Consider the following 18,746-nt stretch of genomic DNA (forward strand, 5'->3'; position numbering starts at 1 on the left):
CTTGGTGGAGGCTGTAATTCAGGTCGCTGTATAAATTGATTTGCTCTGAGGTCAGATATAAAATTAGGACACCTCTAATGCCACTGTAAAGATAGCCTTCGATTCTTCTGCCTTGTTTTATTCCTTTTGATGTGGTATCACCGACAGATACACATTCGTTATAGGTCAGAAAGTCCAAGGTAATATCTATGTAACCTTTTACTGTACCATTATCTGCTGGTAGACAGATGGTTAAAGGTCCAGGATTCCTCAAACAATGGGACAGTGTTAAAACAGTGGACCTCAGGATTTATGATTGAATTTGAATATAATATATCTTTTACATAAAACCATAGATAAACAGCATTAAATAAACTGGTAAATGTGTTTCATACACAAACAGATTTTTCTCCTGACCTTCTCTTGACAAACCCCGATTACTTTTGCTAAAGCAATAACTCAGATGCACAAGGAAAATCAATGGCTTCATCTTATAAATTCTTCTGAGTGCAGTTTTCACATTTTTCCTCAGCATTAGATGCTGATCAATTGCCTGAACTGAGTAAAGAAAACATTAGTCTTAACTTAATGACCTGTGCGCAGTCAACATTTGGCCACACAGATGGATTTAAACTCGGAGATTTCTGAAATCTCTGGTTTTATCCTCACAGATCGATTTGATCCCTCCACACTCGTTCTACATAAACGTGAGACACTTGCACTGAAAGAGGAGCAAAGCTAATATTGTGTCGACTTGTTTGCACTCCTTGGATTTGGTCATTTTCTGTGTCTTTGTAGATTTTTTCCATTAGTTAGTCATCTTTTTGTATCTATTGGTTGTTGTTTTGGGTCTCTGTTGACATTTAGTGTTTTTTTGTAAGCATCTTGTAATTCTTTGTCGTTTAGTGTCTCTTTGTATCTGTTTTGTGTCTATTTGTAGTTTGTTTTGACTGGGTCGGTTCGTTTTAAATCTCTTTGTAGTAGTTTTGCCTCTCTGCATTTGTTTTGAGTCTTATTGTAGTTGTTTTGAGTCTCTGCAGTTGCTGATAGTCGCCTTTATAGTTTGTTTCTTTTGTTTCTGCGTTTCGGAGTTGTTTTGACTGCCTCTGTAGTTAGTTGTGGTCTCTTTGTAGTTATGGTTGTATCTAGGTCTTAATGGGTTTTAATTCTGCTCATTTTGAATCTCCTTTCAGTCATTTTGAAACTTTTGTGTCCCCTTTCCCACTTTGTCTCTTTCAAAGTCAGTTTAATAGCTGTTTGAACAAGAAGCCTCTGAGTCCTTGGACCTAGGGTCTGTGCTCTTCAGTGAATGCCGCCAGTTCAATTTTGGAACCATTGTCCTCTCCATCGTCTAACATGAAGGCGAAGTGTGGGGAACTTGAATGACGTGCAGCAGAGTTTAACAACTCTTAACAAGCTTTATTTTCAAGAATCTCCCTTGTCGTCTTTCATCCTCAGGATGGTGACGGACAGTGGTAATACGCTGTCACCACTTAAGAAAGTGTGGCAGCAAAGACATGCTGTTATTAAAGGAACGGACAGAGGAAAAAGATACACTGAGCCACTTTTTTTTTATAGTGTCCCTGTCATCTTGTCATGTGTGGAACTGGAACTAATCTGATTTTATTTGCTGTCGGATTGGTGCCTGTGTCCAACCTGTGCCGTAGTGTTCGTGCTTGTACTTCTCAGCTAAATCTTTGAGGAGCTCTTGTTTCCTGGTTTGCTTTTGCTGTGTGACATAAAAGAAAAGTTTTGTAATAAGTGGTACTTGAATAGAAATTGTGTTTGCACGAGTGTCTCCATTTAAAATAAGTGTTCCTGTCATACGGAGTCTTTTAAAGGCATGCTCTCAGCAAGGACTTCCATTTTATTGTAAATAAAGAGGAAAAATAAGCTGTTGCTTTTTAAGAGAAGTCTGTGGTAGGTTAGCAGATTTACAAAGGCTCGCGGAACATGATGGGAGATTTAAGAGGGCGCGAGATAAAGCGAGTCGATGAATGAGAGAGAAAGCTGTTGACTAAAAGAAGCGAGGAGAAATCTAAGGTGTGATGAATGAAGAAATGCAGAGAGTGAAATGGCAGCGATGATAAAGAACTTTTAACTGTGTTGAAGAACTTATAAACTATGGGCAGGATCATTTTTTTCTCTGTGGAGGGCAGCATTGCACCTCTGTTATTATTACTAGGAGAAGACAAACAGTGGGGGAAAGAGTTTGAGAAACAGGAGTAGAAGGCAACTATGATCAGTCTGTAAAATGGCTTCATATGACAGGATCTACAATGATCTTGTACCTGATTGTGTGTGTGTGTGTGTGAGAGAGAGAGAGAGACCTTGTCAGGACCTGCAGTCCTAACAGAGGGGTTGAGTGTGAAAGAATGGAAATGAATTCTGTGTCTGCAAAGCTTAAGTGTGTAGCTTCCATCCCCTTATCAGTGACATGCTTATTGATTACCGTGATGACTACTGTTCGATTGGTTTCCAGTGATGAATGAGCCCGGACCTAATTTTCTTGCAGACACACACACTCACACACACACACTTAAAGATCACTACATGATTGTTTTGCTGTCTTGCAGTCCAAAAGAAAAAGCACAAAATGTCCTCCCACAAGAAGCAAAACAGATTTATTTATTTCCTGTGTCGATGTGTGTTTGTGTTACTGCCACAGACTGCACGATATTTAACTAAAATCTGTCATTTGGGGTCAGTTTGTCCAATTTATGGGTCAGTAGTTGACGTGTGGGTACGAGCTGGGCAACCTGTGGCTATGGTTGAGGTTAGGGTAAGTCCTCAGGAAGTGCACACGAGTATATGTGATGTCCCTAAAAGTGATTTGTGTGTGTATGAGAGCATGTGTGTGTGTGTGTTCCAAGGCTACCTCATCTCCTGAGTCGTTTTCCTGCAGCTGAAATTGCCTTGTTTTCCACATGGCTGCATAGCTCCAAAATACAAAGTTAGTGGAGACAGTTGGCCACTCTGCAAGAGGAGACTGATAGTGTCTGCTAATAGACTTGAATGTTGACTTCCCTACTCACATATGGGGAGGGAGGGAGGGAGGGAGAGAGAGAGAGAGAGAGAGAAATTCTGCTTATACACAATTCTTTGTCAATCACTGATGAAAACAAACAAAAAACAGTAATTGTCAGTTTTACAGTTGTGGAGGAAGATCATCATGACACACAGGAGATGTTGAGTAGTTAGTGTGTTTTTTGTGGACTGCTGAGTATCTGAAGTGACTGTGTTCTGTTGTGTTTCTCCTCTGCCTCTCTTATAAGAAACAGAGTGATATCATCTTTTAATTCACCGCTAACTATGTCTGTTGCTGTTGTTGATTCGTATTTGTGCTTAACAGAGGAGTGAGGGGGAGTGTGTATCATCGGTATCTCTCTATCAAGTGTTTTGTAATGTGTTGTGGCTTTTCAGGCATGCTAACTAGGTTGGCGATACCATCACCAATTAGTATTGTGGTGGTTTTTAATCGTTATCAAGGAAAGATCCTAACAGCCCTCAGGAGTAGCAGTCAGACTCACCCGGACTCTGTTCAGACCTGGTATTAACATCCCTTTATTAAATTATTAAGGTAAAAACGGTGGGTGCCAGGGCTGGGTATTGATTAAAAACAAATTGTATACCATATCAATATCGATACGTCGACTTTAGATACTGAAATCCATTAAAAAATGCAGAACACATTCAGGTAGGTAAAAATGTTTTAGTTTTGTTTTCTGTTCCATTTTTGTGTATGGAAACACACACACACACACACACACACAGACACGTGCATAAGTTGTATCGTGTTAAAGTACAAATGATTCAGCTTGTGGTTTAGAGAAGTACAAACATATAAACACGTCCACATTCTTGTGTTTACTACAAGGAGGGAGGTGGGTTTGTGGCTTGAAAACCACAATTAATCCAGTGCCGTTCTCTTTAGTGCAACCTATAAAGCAATTAATCAGAGTGTAAGTGATGAGTGTGTGTGTGTGAATTTAGCTGAGCCAGTCGGCGAAGGCTCCAATCCCTCTCTTTTTTAATTTCCTTTCACCTCCCATTTATTTGTTTTTCCGCCATTTGATTGGCCTTAGTGTGCAGAGATCCACTTACAACCTCAGCAGTTGTGACCTTGCGTAGGTTAAAAGTGGATCGCTCCGCTGCTGAAACTGTTGACTCGAAGCCAGTAGTTGTTGTTGTTGTTGTTGTTGCATAACAGCGGAAAAAAAACTGCTTCTACATTAAATGATATTTGATTCGAGAGCACAGACGCACAAAGAAACAAGTGGACAGCTGGGCACCGAGGCAACTCATGGTCCGGTCGGCGTCAGTCAACATCATCTGTGCTTGTGCACTTCATACACTCGGTATAGTGAGTGTAATGGCTTTACCAGGTCCTTGCAGAATGCTCAATTTACTTCTATATACAGTGGGTGATTTGTTGACACATGTGCGTGACCCTGGAGTCACATTGTGCAGGTGCTCACGCTACTTCATGCACACACACGCACACACACACACACATGCTCTCAAGCATAAACCATTGAAATTCAAACAGTGATTGCTGGCGTTCACTGCTCTCTGCCAAGTGAGTGACACTAAGACCTACATGCACACAAACAAACGCACGCACACACACACACACACGCGCACACACACACACACACACACACACACACACACACACACACACACACACACACACACACACACACACACACACACACACACACACACACACACACACACACACACACACACACACACACACACACACATATCATCATTCAGGAGGCAGCAAGTCTGTTCTGAGCTTTAACCTGCCCTTGTCTGCTCTGTTTGGAGTCAGCAGGATTGTCTCTGACGCACACACACACACACACACACACACACACACGCAGAAACACAGGTTTGTGAAACGATTCTTCTTAGGACACTACATTGACTTCCATCGGAACAGCTAAAACAAAGCATCCCTAACCTTAACCTACATCTAACCGCAATTCAAATATTAGCCTTAACCCTCCTTGAGGTTTTGTCTCATTTGGACCAGTTTTTTGGTCTCCATGAGGACTCCTGGTCCTGACAGGTTTATCACAAAAAAGGCCCTAAAGAGGACACACACACATTTTTGACCAGCTGTCTTACTAAGGACACTCATAGACATAATGCATCACCTAGCTCCTTACTTTACCTTAACCAGCACAACTAAGTACCCTCAACCTAACCCAAAACCAAACCTAACTCTAAATCTAACCCTGCAACCAGGTCTTAATCCATAAACAGCCTTTTAAAGGTGTGACGGACAGTGAGGCACAGCCTAAGTGTCCTCGCTTCCCCAAAATGTCCTTGCTTTTTATTGTTTGTAAGCCATAATGGTTCTCACAACGACACTGCATATGCAAGTGCGCACACACACAAACACACGTCCTTTGAACACATTCTTTGCCATGGAGGAGCAAAAAGAGCACAACATACTGTATCGCACATTAAAAAAGAAAAGGAAAAAAACAATTATTCACCACTAAAACCAATGATTCCATTAAAGAAGTGGGTGAATCATTTAGAAAATGATCAATAATCAGTTAATTGTTGCAGCCCTAATCATATATTCATTAGGTATGGAAAGGAAATGTGGATTTATGACACAGATTCTACACATGCAGTTGAAAAAGAATAGTTGCGTTTATCCTCCCATTCATTTGAATAGAAGCCTGGTCTCATTAGCCTGAAATATTGGTGATGGTGAAGTGATGAGACTTACCAATAGTTGGGACTTTGGTTATTTCTTTAAGTGTATTTCTCTACCATTATATCATTTTTGTGAAACTATAATTTTTTTGGGGTTCATCAGTTGAGCACATACTGTATGTAATTGGCTTTTATTCCTGGCCTTTAATGGAGGTGTCCTCGAGTGTTAATCAATACTCCCTTGTGCCCCCCGTTTTGCTACAGTGGTCACCGCGTTGTCACTGTGAGGACAATGAGACTGTGTCCGCAATCACTCCGTCAATTGCTCATTCACCACCACTTCCTCTGTAGGTGACAGTTTACTCAATAATGGGCAGTAAATTGAGACCTGAATGGCGTGTGGGTTTCTCGGATAGGTTTGTTTAACGCCCGCCTTCTCGTCCTAGAATGAGAAGAAACAACTTTTGACCATTTTATGTCTAGGGTTTCTGTTTAAAAACAGGGTTTCATCTATCAGCAGAGATGGTAGAAAGCCAGATGACTCATTCAGTAAATAAAATGGGGACCTCAGCGCCACTACGGCGTGACCTACGATCATTAACAATTCACTTTGTTCATTTGAGCTAATTTTATCGTCAATTTCTGTCAATAATGTTGTATCATCCCACCCTTAGTTGGGAAAACTCACACAAGCTTTAAAGGCTTATGTAGGTTGTTGTGTTTGCTTCTTTTCATACATTATATGTTGAAACTAAATACTATTTTTCACTCTTAAATCTCAGAGGTTTGAAAATTGTGAGACATTAGAAGAAAAAAAACAAAAACGTTGATATCTAGAAAACCTTGTGCGGCACAAATGCTCAATATCACTGATCGCTTCACATATTCCAGCAATAATGGATATCAGTAGTCCATGAGCCCAACATCTTGATTTATACCAACAGAGATTAAAGTGTTATGACCTGTTTAAAGTCTGAATGAACTTCAGACAGTGGTAGAAGTAGGAGAGAGTTTCTTGCAACTTTTTCTTTCCCATTTTCTCTGGCATTTTAATGAAATATTAGCTAATGAATCATTCCCAGAAGTAAGATCACAACTAAATGGAGATTAAATATGACAAATATGTTATGCTGAGCAAGCTGATTGCATTGATTAATACTATTTATGATGACACAATCCAGTAGACCACAATGCCTCCATCTGTCATGACAGTAAATGGAAAGAACGATTCTTGTCTCAACACGTGAGAACGACACCATCAAATTCACTTTCCTCATCTCCTTCTCTCTATGATTTTCTGTTTCCCTTTTTTTATCCGCGTTTTTCTTTCTCTCTCTCCGTCTCTCCTTTACTTCTCTCACTCTCTGAGTGACTTTTTCGCCTTCGCCTCCCTAACACCAATTATACTGTGTCAAATCCATGCATGTCAGTTTCCAGATCCCTAATCATCCCTTCTCTCTTTCATCTGCAAATCCTTTGTTCCTCCCTCACCCCCCCTTTCCCTTCCCTGTAACCTTTCTTCTTCGTTCCTCACCCTGCCCCAGCCCTCCGTCTGCTCTGCCCATCATTCTTATCCTACTTTCATTTATCTGTATTACATTTACCTCTCTATCTGCCTTTGATTTTTTTTTTTTTTTTTTTTTTAAATTCCCTATTTCAATTTTATACCTGCCTTCCTCTCTAGCCCCCCGTCTCATATCCAAAACTTCATTGCATAATGTGCTGGCAATTTTTCATAGTGGTTCTCATGTCTGAATTTGCCCTCAAGTCACTCGTCAGTAGAAGTCGCGGCGGTAATCCTCCCAGGACGGACCTTGTCATGCCATTTTTCTGTGAACACTGCACTTACAGCAGTAACCGCAGTAACTGTCTGTCACCCGCGACTCGACATCAAACTCTTAATATTGCAGATAATAGCGATATCATGTTGTATATGTCACTTTCTCCTTGACGAATAACTCTCAAACTTTATATAGCAACAATAGCTGCTTCACAAATGCAGCCTGAAACGAGTGGGTCTGAGGGTAAAGCAATAGCACAACATAATTCATCTAAATTATTGGTTTATTCAAAGTAGAGGCAGTATATGAATCAGTCGTTACTTCATGATAAGCTGTGAATGAAAGGTACATTAACCATTTATGGGCGGTGTTATTTTCAATTTGATTAAAGAAATCCACAGAGTGACATTTTCACCATTACGGTTTCTGATCCATTCCTGAAACTAAGCAAACGATGGCAGGCGAATGTTGTGAAATAAACACTTTGAGATTTGAAGTTGTATAGCGGGTAAAATGTCAGAAAATGTTGAAAAATGTTGATCAGTGTTTCTCAAACCTGGAAATGATGATGTTCTCAAATCTCTTGTTGTGTTTGTGTCCACAAAATATTCACATTTAAGAAGCTGAAAAATCCGAAAGCTTGTTTTAATTATTGCACTCAACACTCAAACCAAACAATAATCGATGAAACACTGCAGCCCTAGTTAGTTTAGACACAGATTACTGATATGGAGCTGAATGGTTTTATGGATGGATGTCGCCTCAGTCTTCTCATCTTGAGGTCTAATGATCGTTAAAGCCTTTTATATGTTTCCTTAATTAATCGTGTAATTGTCACAGTGGTGCTGACGCTGTTTTTAATTGTATTTTTGAATCGTTTTTGAATCTTGTCAGTCATAAGCACGATACAAACCCAGCATGACAAGGTTTTTGCTGACATCATTCGTACAAACAGTGTCGCCTGCCAATAAATGCACCAAAGGAGTCACAGTGGTGACACTATTTGTTGAAAAAATAAACACAAGCAGCCTTGAATTCTCTCTCTCCGTCAGAAAACAAGGGTATGATTAAAACATTGGCATTTTTTGAGTTTTGCCCTTTTCTTTGAAGTGATGGCTCTCTGTTGACCAATCAGCAGACCGCAGTGTGTCCAGCTCCACCCTTAAGGTGCTGGACCACTGTGCTAGGTTCCCTGACAGGAGGATGCTAGAAAACTAGGACATCGTACAATGATTTGTTGGAGACAGCGTTAAATAAATAATAAAATAAATAAATAAATTCATCATTGTTCCACGTTGCATGTCTGAAAAGGCACTTGTGTATAAAGCCACCCATGTCTTGTTTCCCAGGCGGAGAAGACACATATGGAAAGGTGTGACTGTAGTAGCGAGGGGGGCGGGCTAAGAGCGAGAGAGAGCGAGACGGGGAGGAGACAGCGAGGGAGGCAGGGGGAGGGGTTTGTTTATTTCTGTTGTGGTGTTTTTTTTTTTATGGTAACTGCGCCTCCTGAGCCCACAGGGAAAAAAGGAAGGGGGGAGAAAGAGAGAGTGAGAGAGACAAGGACAGAGATGATGGAGGATGAAGGGAGATGGTTAGCAATATGAGCTGCTGCCAAGAGAACAGGAGACCAACACGGCGAGCGAGAGAAGGGATGCACCGACACATGAACGCATAGAGGCAGAGCGCGCGTCCGTCCGCCGCCGCCGCCGCTCACCACCCAAACAATGAACATGCTGTGGTCGCTGCCGGCAACACATCGCCACGGCAACCGGAGCCAGAGGGGTGCGCACTGAGCGAGAATGGCAGAGAGAGGGTGGGGGGAGGAAAGATAGGAAGGATCCATCTACTGGGGAAGATTCCGTCTGTGTGTGTGTGTGTCTGTGTGTGTGTGTGCGCTGTAGTATGTGTGTGTGTGATTGTTCTCTCTGCTCGATGATGTGTGTCTGTGTGTGGTCGGTGTGTGTTAGCGGCCGGCTGTCTGACACTATGATCTTCTGTAACCATCTAGGTGAATACAAGAAGGATGAGCTGCTGGAGGCGGCGAGGTGAGTAACAGACTCTTTGTTTTCATTTCCTTCTTTCCTCCTTTCTTTCTTCCTGCTTTGTCACATCCCCTCATATTTTTTCACCTCTTCACTTCTGTCATCTCATTTTTCCCTGGTTATTTTCCTCTCCTCTGATCCTGTTTTTTTCTCCTTTTCCTCCTTCCCATTTCCTTGTATCTCCTTGTCTCCTTTTCTCTTGTGTCATACTCTTATTTTCCATTTCCTTCTTTCTTCTTTTCTCCCATTGTTGTCTCATATCTTTTTTTCCCATGTGTCCACTTACCTCTTGATTCCTAACTATTCCTCCTTCTTCTCTCATCCACTCACGTTTGCTCCTTGTTTCTCTTCATCTTCTCCCCTTTATTGTTGTTGTTGTTTTTGCTGCTGCTTTTCTTCCTGCTCAGCTTCTCTGGCATTCATTTCCTGTTTTGTTTTTTTTAATCACATTTGACTCCCTCTTTTCTCTTGCGTCTTGGCTTTGATTTTTCTCTTGCATTTTCTCCCTTTTTCCTTCTTACCTTCACTTATTATGCCCTTTCCTTTGCATCCATCTCCTCTTTTCTTCCCTTTTCTTCATTTCCATCTTCTTATTGCTCTTTCATGTATTGTTATTCCTTTCCTCTGTAAACTGTTTTCATGTGAATTCATTATCATGGACACAAAAACGCACATATTTACACAGGTTTATGCAGCTTTTCTTAGAATGGAAGACTCTGCATTGGCTTCCTAGCCTAAACAAAGCCCTATCCCTAACCTTAACCAGAACCACAATTCAAATGTTAGTCTTTTGCATGTATACATGTGTTTTTCTCTGTGTTTACATGCATGTGTGTGTTTTTTTGGATGGAGGTGAGGGGGTTGTTGGCTGTGGAGGCAGTGAGTGCTCAGCCACCCACACACACACACAATCCCAAATGAGAGCTATGATTTTTCCACATGCAAGAGACAGAACACACACACACACACACACACACACACAGGGAAGGAAGCAGCTGGTCCTGTATCACTGTGCTCCAGTGTGTTATGGGGTCAGGAAACTGTTAAAGTGTGAACTGTGAACCCAGTGTGCTGTTCTCACAGCTGAGCCACTGATGGGCTCATCACCAGTGTCATTTATGTCGCATTTGGTCAAATAACTCCCACTCACAGCTTGTGGGATATCGTTATTCCTCTGCTTTATTTGAGGCCCAGATCACTTCCCTGGTATGGCAGGAAAAAAATCAGAGAGCAGAGCTGGTGTAATGCTTTTTCTGCAGGGGCCTTTACACAACAATTTATTATTTACACTTCCCACAGGCATGGGGCATGACAGTAACATTACTGCTCAACGCTCCACTGTATTCTGCAACCAGTCAATGATTAGGTTTTACTCTGAGAGTTGTGTGAATAAGCCAGACTGGTTAAGTAATGGTTATTGTTCAGAGTGATTCAAAAAGACAATTTGAAATCTGATTTAAAGAGCCAGAGTAAAGCCTTCAGACTGATACACATCTGTATTTCAAACCACCTTCAAATGGGGTTTGAATCAGATAGGATTTTTTTTTGCTGCCCAGACTTTCACAAGCATTTTGGTTAAAAACTAACTCAGCAATCTAAATAAATACAGTACTGTGCAAAAGTCTCAGGACACCACCACTTTTGTTGTTTTTATGTCTGTCAAATTCTGTGATCATTGGTACATGGATTGGAATGATGTGACTGAAATTTGGTCTTATATATAAGCAAACCGCCAACTCAGACAACACGTATGTAATTCTCATGTGTTGAACAAACCTGGAGTCATAGACCTTTTTCACAGCAGATATTTCTCAGCATGGAATAGTAGGACAAACACAGGTTTGTCACGCCATTTACTTTGTAATGAGAGTAAGGGTGTGAGGGTAGTTAGAGGGTATTTAGGGTCACACTAAATACTTGACACTTTAACTTGTAGAAGCTGTTTTTTTTTGTTTTTTTGTGCATACATGTTTCCATATTTTCTGTTCCCATAAAGTGATAGAGAAAAAAATCATACCGTATGGTCATTAAAGTATTACTACAATAACAAATATAGTGGCCTAAGACTTTTGCACAACACTGTAGATTATTTCTGGTCGTCTGAACAAGGCCAATGAGTTTAAAGCTGCTAAAATGAATGCTTTGATTGATTTTTGCAGCAGTGGTTTCTGAAACCACACCTGGAAAACAACACTGTTCAGCTTCAGATCTGAACAGGTGAGCAGTTCTCATGTCCAATAAACAAAGCCGAACTAGGGCTGCAGCTTAATATTATTTCCCTTATTAATTTTCAATATGTGTTTCCATTGGTTGATAATGTGTCTGATCCAAAAAAATGTCAGAAAATTGAAAAAGAAAATGTTGATCATTACTTCCTAAAACTAAAAATAAAGACGCCTCAAAGTCGTGTTTTCTTCGCCAACAAAGATTTTCTCTTTTATTATTTCCTTGGTGAAGAAGAGCAAAACCAACCACAAGATTGTTAACATTTAAGAAGATGAAAAATGACTAAATGAGTACTCAAAAAGTTTGCGATTGTTTTAGTAAATGATTAATAATTGATTAATGGATGAGTTGTTGCAGCTCTATGTTGGAGTCCAACTCACTGAACAGAAACATTCCTTAAAAGTGGATTTCCTTGTTTCCCAAACTTCTTCTTTGTGAAATCACTTCAAACTTGCAGCACAATTCACATTATGAATTGAGACAAGAGCTAATTTTGTGTGTGACATTACATCACGCCAAAGACTATATATTGCGTTTCCAATCGATATTGGTTAGATAAAAGAATTGCAACCCCCCATGCATACATGTTTTTTGCATGAATTCTGCAAATTTATTTAGTGACCAAAACAAAACGTCTGTGGGAATGACTGATGTAAAACCAGCAATCTAAAAACCAAAATTGCTGTTGCTGTACCAAATATGTCAAAGTTCAGAAATATTTCCTTTAGGGTTTCCTTTGTGAATACCTGCAACGACTTCAGTCCTCTCAAATTCAATTTCCGTGCCAGATTCCTGCAGTTTCAGCCACTGTTTATTCTCTTTCGTTTACACATTTTCTCCCGAGAGCTCGTAGCCACTCTCCAAAGTTACTGTGTGCATAAATATGCATTCAGGGTGAAGGGATTAGAATGAAGGAGACACCATTATAAGTCAATTTGCCTTCAATAGGGTTGGGGGGGTTTCTTTTATGGTAAAGCAGTTGCGTAATATTGATTTAACACACAGCTTAAGTTATTTATTATTTGTAAAGCTTTGAGATAACATGAAAGTCTGGATTTAAGAAGCAGCTCCTTTTAAAATGATTCACAGAAATGTGTTTTTCTTTCTGTTCACATATTTAAATCCACATGTATTCAGACATGTTTGTGACTGTCTGTCCTTTCTCAACCACTGTGGATGATTTTTATGAGAAAATACCTCACTTTAGAGAAGCTAATCGCAGACGCTAAACTAGCTTCACATTTACGGCTGTTTACTGCCAGTGTTTAATATTATTACTCGTCTTACTGTGTTCACAGTTTCACAAGATTCCCATTAAACTGCATGGAAATGAATCACCTGTGTCCTGGAGTTTTGTGGGAGTGTTTGAACTGATTGGAAGCAAGTCCATGACAACTTGACCAGACATCCATCCGTCTGTTAAACAGACATGTGTGAACATGCATACAATCCCTTCACCCTGTTAAATCCTCACGATGTTTGTTTATGTCAGAAATTAGGCTCTCCTCTTCTTATTGGAAAGAGAAATTGTGAACAGTGGATGTAAAGGTGAAGAGGAGGGTAAAGGTGGACCTGTCTGGATGAGTTGAGAGCGAGAGGCAAATAAGAAAGAGCAGATAATGGTTGCAGGAGAGTTGGAGGAAAAACACAGAAGCACAGGAGGGAGAGATGGACGGCTGAAAACTGTAGAGGATGTGGATGTTATCGAGTGAAAAATCTATAAACAAAGAAAAGGAAGGAGAGGCCCAGCAGAGGAAAACAAAAGTAAAAAAAAAAAGAAAGTGAGAGGGAGCGAAGGGGAACATAGGAGAATGGAAGAATAATCCTTTTCTCTCCATGTGACAGCCTCTTCCTTTACGGCTGTCATGGCGATGATGGGTGGGATTGGATGCTGCCTTGGCAACACTTCCCAGTGGTCATCCACTGCCAGGGCAGCATGTCTGAGAACCAGGAAACACAAATCAACAACATAAACAAAATCTTAACTCCTCGTAGCTAAGCTAAGTGCTCGTGTCTCCATTGGATTCCATGTAGCTTGTTGCTGTCACGTTTAAAAGAAAGCAGACACACACACACACACACACATTTTTTTGATCCATCCCCTAAACCTTTCTTTACATCGCTCTGTTTCTGCAGATGAAATTTCTCAACCCTTCCCCTTCCAGTCTCAAGCTCCTTATCTCATTCTGCCTCATTTTCTCCCCCACACTCTCCTGCTGAGCGACAGTGCTAATCCTCTATGGTGGTGAATGTTTCCTGTGTGTAATAAGTGTGTCTCTTGTGTGTGTGCGTCATAATTTTGCAGGAGTGGGAACGAGGAGAAGTTAATGGCTTTGCTCACTCCGCTCAACGTAAATTGCCACGCGAGTGACGGTCGCAAGGTAAGAGCAGACACAAGCACGTGCACAGGCACAACAACAAGCTTAATGCTATATTTGTTTCACCCCAGGAAAGACAGTAATGTTACAAAACCATTTCTGAATGTGCTTTAAGGCTTTATTTATTTACTTCAATATAAAACAAATGCTGCTGTTGGCAGCTGCAGGCTTGAGTTGAATCAAATAATCTGACCTCTCTCTATACCAGACAGCAGTAGCAGCAGCAGCCTTTTCTGGTTGTCAGTGTCATTAAGATAAACAGCGAAAGACGCAAAGCAATTCAGTAAATGAATTTGCACTCTTGCTGAATAATAGCAAAAACAGTATGTTTCTTTGCCCAGTTACTGTAGCTCAACTATGCCAGTGACTACATTTTTTAATTCTTAATATGCAAGTTCTAGGTAGGAATAGTGTCTCTGCCTCCACTACAGTAGATGGCAATATGCCCCCTTTCACCTTGTCAATATAAAGCATTTTTGGTTGACCATGTGCATCACCTCTCTGCGTCTTTCCAAAGATTTTTCTAACATCATGTAAATGTCACACTCATGGATGGCTCTTTTCTTCTTCCTGAGACAAAAAAAAAGAGTTGAACTGCAAATAATAAGTCTGTTGTTGTTTTTTGTGCCTTTTTCAGTTGATTGGTGAATATATGAAATGGGAAGAGGCTCTGACTTGGGAGAGCTTTTACAAAATAATTAGTTTTGCATAGAGTCAGGCGCAGACAGCAGTTGTCAGAAAGCAGGTTTCTCTCAGTGATTGTTTGCACAGTTATTTTGGAAAGTGCTTTATAAATAACACTTGACAATCGCCAAGGATGGAGTACGGGTTTTTACTTTAAAAGATGACTATAATAACACTGCCCTTTGTACCAAGGCCTTCTCTTTGGGGTTACCCATGAAAAGCTTGGTTGCACACTGACAGAAAATCTAACTTTTATGTACAAGAAACATGAGAACTTGACTAGATGAAAATCAGTAAAACCCTGTCTGCTGTCCACACCCTACACTACTGTAGGCTACACTAATGTGGCTGAATTGCTGGTCATGTAACTTCACACAGACCCAGTTTCCACTATTTAAGTAACAACTTAAAAATTTAAAAGGTTGAATGATTTTTTTTCCCCGAGATTCACATTTTGGGGCAGTCGGTCTAATAGAAATTCAGTTAACTGTGTTCGGAACGAACGGTCATCTTGGAGCAGTTCTCCTGAAACAACCGTGGTGTGAAGGAAAGCCAGGCTAATTAAGAGCCATTCAAGTGTGGATTCATTTCCAGTGGCGTGATGCAAAAACAATTTGGACACTTTTGAGGGCGGTTCATTGAACATGAATGAGTTTCCTGTTGCCGGTCATGTCTTTATTGTGTCGAGTGTTTAATTACCTTTATGCCATACTTGCTCGAATAATAGTAGATCAGCGTAATGACCAGCAAACGCTGTGTTTGCAAGTTAATTCTGATTCTCATTAGGGTGCACAGTGAGACTTTAGGGCATCAGAAAAATGCTGGGCGTGCTTAATGGAATGCTAGGTAACATTAAAAAAGTATAAAAGTACATTGGCCAACAGAGGAAAGTGCTGTATTACATCGCTTTGACTTGGAAAAAAATAAATAAAAAATCTGTGAGCACAGCATCCCTTCACGCATCCTCAGGGAGAGTTGAGCCTCAGGCCGAGCTCTGCTGCTTGTGATTAATCCTTTGGATGGAAGAATAGAAGGAAAATCAAACTACTCTTCCAGGTTTGTGTTTTCCATCTTTGGTTCCTCACATCTTCCGTGCCACTGCCTCCACCTGTCAGGTAGAGAGTTGCAGATCACTGCTCTCCATGGAGGCCCCACAGCTATGGTTGCTACTGGTTAGCTGCAAGCCGAGCACAAATTATGGATCAATGGCTTCATTTGCTAATTTACAAAGGAGACCGCTGCTGGGTCTGTGCATGGAAGCCAGTGTCATTCATGCAGAGCCCACAGCATGTTGAGTTTAGAGAGACATTCAGTGAATGTTGTAAATTTCTAGGATAATTATAAAATGTTTTATAAAAAATCAAAATCACTGCAATTACTCAAGTCGCTGTAGGTGCTGTATTTTTTTAAGCCCAAATGTGTATCAAACTACTGTTTTAGATTAAATATTGTTTCAACAGACTTGGACTTCTCACAGATCTGCACAAATGCCACACAATTATTTAAAATATAAAAATTACCATTCAATCTTATATCACTAATTAGTCAAAAATAATCACAATTAGGTATTTATTCAAAACTGTTCAGCCCTATCAGTCTTTAATTCTGCAAAAACAGAAAAATTTAGGTAATTATTTTGGTCATTGGACAAGTATGGAAACACACTTAAGTTTTTCAATCAGTGCTGTCATTTATTAAACATTATTTAATTTAATATATATATTTATTCCGGGAGTGTCATGAGAGTGATTTGGTTTTTAAATGCTTTTATCACTTTTGGTCTTGCTCTTCATCTAAAGCCCAGACTTGCGACATTGTCGCAGGTTGAGACACTTCAACAAGCCACTCTGTCATGAACAGGTAGTTTAAGTTCAGTGATTGGGTAGTTTACCTGTCATAAAGAAGAGCCTACTGTTTTTTATTTGTTCCTATGACAACTGTGGGAGGCAAAGGGAGCTTTTTAATCAGCACTTTTGGTAAACGCTATGAAGAGGAGGCTCCTCCCTATAATTAAAGGTGCTTCAGTGCGGTGGCGGAAGATGCTCAGCTGCAGCTTGTATCCGTCACATCACCATCGTACCCAGAATTGTGAGGGAACAACCTTTAGGCTATTATCAGTACAGGTGTCTTGCTTGGAACATGGTGGCCCAGAGGGAAAAACGTGTAATCTGAAATTGTGTGGAGATGCTGCGCGGACAAACACGAGAGATCATTGAAAGTTGCTGAAATGTAATGGTTTAAAATGACATGAATGTATCCATGTCTAGGATATGAATAATGTGCTCAGACTATATTTTTCTCTGAAATGACCTCTTCCACACACACACACACACGGGTATATGTGATGCATTACAAATGCTCAGACTGAAAGCAGTCATGCACAGCAGATGGAATGCATTTTCACACCAGTGCCATTTCATCCTCATTATTGTCCCGGAATAATTTAATGGGGTGATGGGGATTTACTTCCCCCCTCTGCTTACAGAAAACCATTGTCACTTCTGCTTAGGAGAACATGCTTCCACATCGTCATTTTTCTTTCTTTGTCATTGTCCAAAGACAAAATCACTGGTCTGGAAAAGCTGTTTTTGTAAATCACATAAACAGATTAGAAAAAAACAGGGTTTGACCCACATATCAGTTAAATGTCCACTGTTTAATATCCATAAATAAGTGTATATTTGCTTTAAAATAAGTACAAGCCTTGTAAAGGTAAGGGGCTTACTGTTTGGAGGCCGTCATCTTAAGCCACCATGTTTCTACGGTGGCCCCTAATGAACAAAACAGCAGAAGCAGAGCTTGAGTTTCCCGTTTTGAAGCAAAAGCATGTCACGGAAATGAAGGACAGTGACATTGTTTGTGGTATGTGAAGGCAACTGTATGAAGAAGTGTTATAATCTACAGTCCCAGTAGTTGTCAGTAAATCTTACACACTGGACCTTTAGGCCACATCTACACGAAACCGGCACGAAAAGTAAACAATCTATTTCTTTGCCATTTTCAAAAACTTCCCCCGCACACATGGCATCATTTCAGGAAATGTCTCCGCCCACACTGATCCCCCCCTAAAACTCACCTGTTTCTATGTGGACAGCCCCTTAATGTAAAAAGAAAAAAAAGAAAAAGTCACAAAATCACCACAAAGACACTTCTTTCAAATATAATCACACACAAGACAGTGTGTGACTTCACTCCTCTGCCACCTCCTCCTCCTCCCCCTCTTTCTTCTTCTCTCTGAATTTAATCTAAAGTGGCACAGGCTCTCGCCTACACCCACAGCCACCCACTGCCCCCCAACCCCCAAAGTCCCGCACAGATCTGGAGCGGCGTACATTTTGATTGCAGAAGCCTTTTTGGTGAATTAAAATGCTCTGCTTGTACACAGCACACACAGGAGGACAGAGAGGGAGCAAAGAAGATGAAGAGAGAGAGGGAGAGAGAGCAAGGGAGAGCATTGAAGTTCTTGGCTGAGAAAAATATGTGGACACCCCCAACCACTTAATTTTGAACTAGAACATTTCCTTCCTTGCAGCTGATTGGAAGGTAATCCACACAACTAGGTTGCTATAATGAGGAAGGCATTTAACCAGCGGATTTGAGGGACTATTTATGTGATTAGGGCTTTGTGGGTGTAATTTTCAGGTGTCCACATACTTTTGGCAATGCAGCGGTTTCAGCTCTGTGCCAGAAAAAGGTCTTTTATTTTTCTTTCACAACCCTATTTTCGAGCTTCTTTCTTTCTTACTGCACTTCTGCGGTACGGGCAGTATGAGCTGTATTGTGTGTGTGTGTGTGTGTGAGAGAGAGAGAGAGAGATGATCAGAAAATTGAGGGCCCGTCAGAGTTGGATATTGTTAGCACATTGGAGTGGAGAACTGCCTCTATTGAAACCTACCGCTTCCTCCCACATACATTTAGCCAAGCGCGCACACACAGGTTTGTGCAGCTCTTCTTTCAGGGACACTGCATTGCCT

The 18,746-nt window shown here is 40.7% G+C and overlaps 1 protein-coding gene across 2 annotated transcripts in view; it reads left to right on the plus strand.

Moving 5' to 3' along the window:
- Window positions 1–18,746, plus strand: part of LOC131445906 (poly [ADP-ribose] polymerase tankyrase-1) — an 82,842-nt gene that overhangs the window by 18,592 nt on the left and 45,504 nt on the right. The window contains exons 1-3 of one of the 2 annotated variants that reach the window (XM_058616658.1): window positions 8,965–9,224; window positions 9,451–9,487; window positions 14,016–14,091. In XM_058616658.1, the coding sequence (XP_058472641.1) occupies window positions 9,167–9,224; window positions 9,451–9,487; window positions 14,016–14,091 (171 nt within the window). In that variant the 5' untranslated portion in view covers window positions 8,965–9,166. Of the gene's footprint in view, window positions 1–8,964; window positions 9,225–9,450; window positions 9,488–14,015; window positions 14,092–18,746 lie in introns of those variants that run through there. The other variant, XM_058616657.1, reaches the window with a different exon arrangement.

Source organism: Solea solea, chromosome 19 (genome assembly GCF_958295425.1).
Source record: "Solea solea chromosome 19, fSolSol10.1, whole genome shotgun sequence".
Classification (NCBI taxonomy): Eukaryota; Metazoa; Chordata; class Actinopteri; order Pleuronectiformes; family Soleidae; genus Solea; species Solea solea.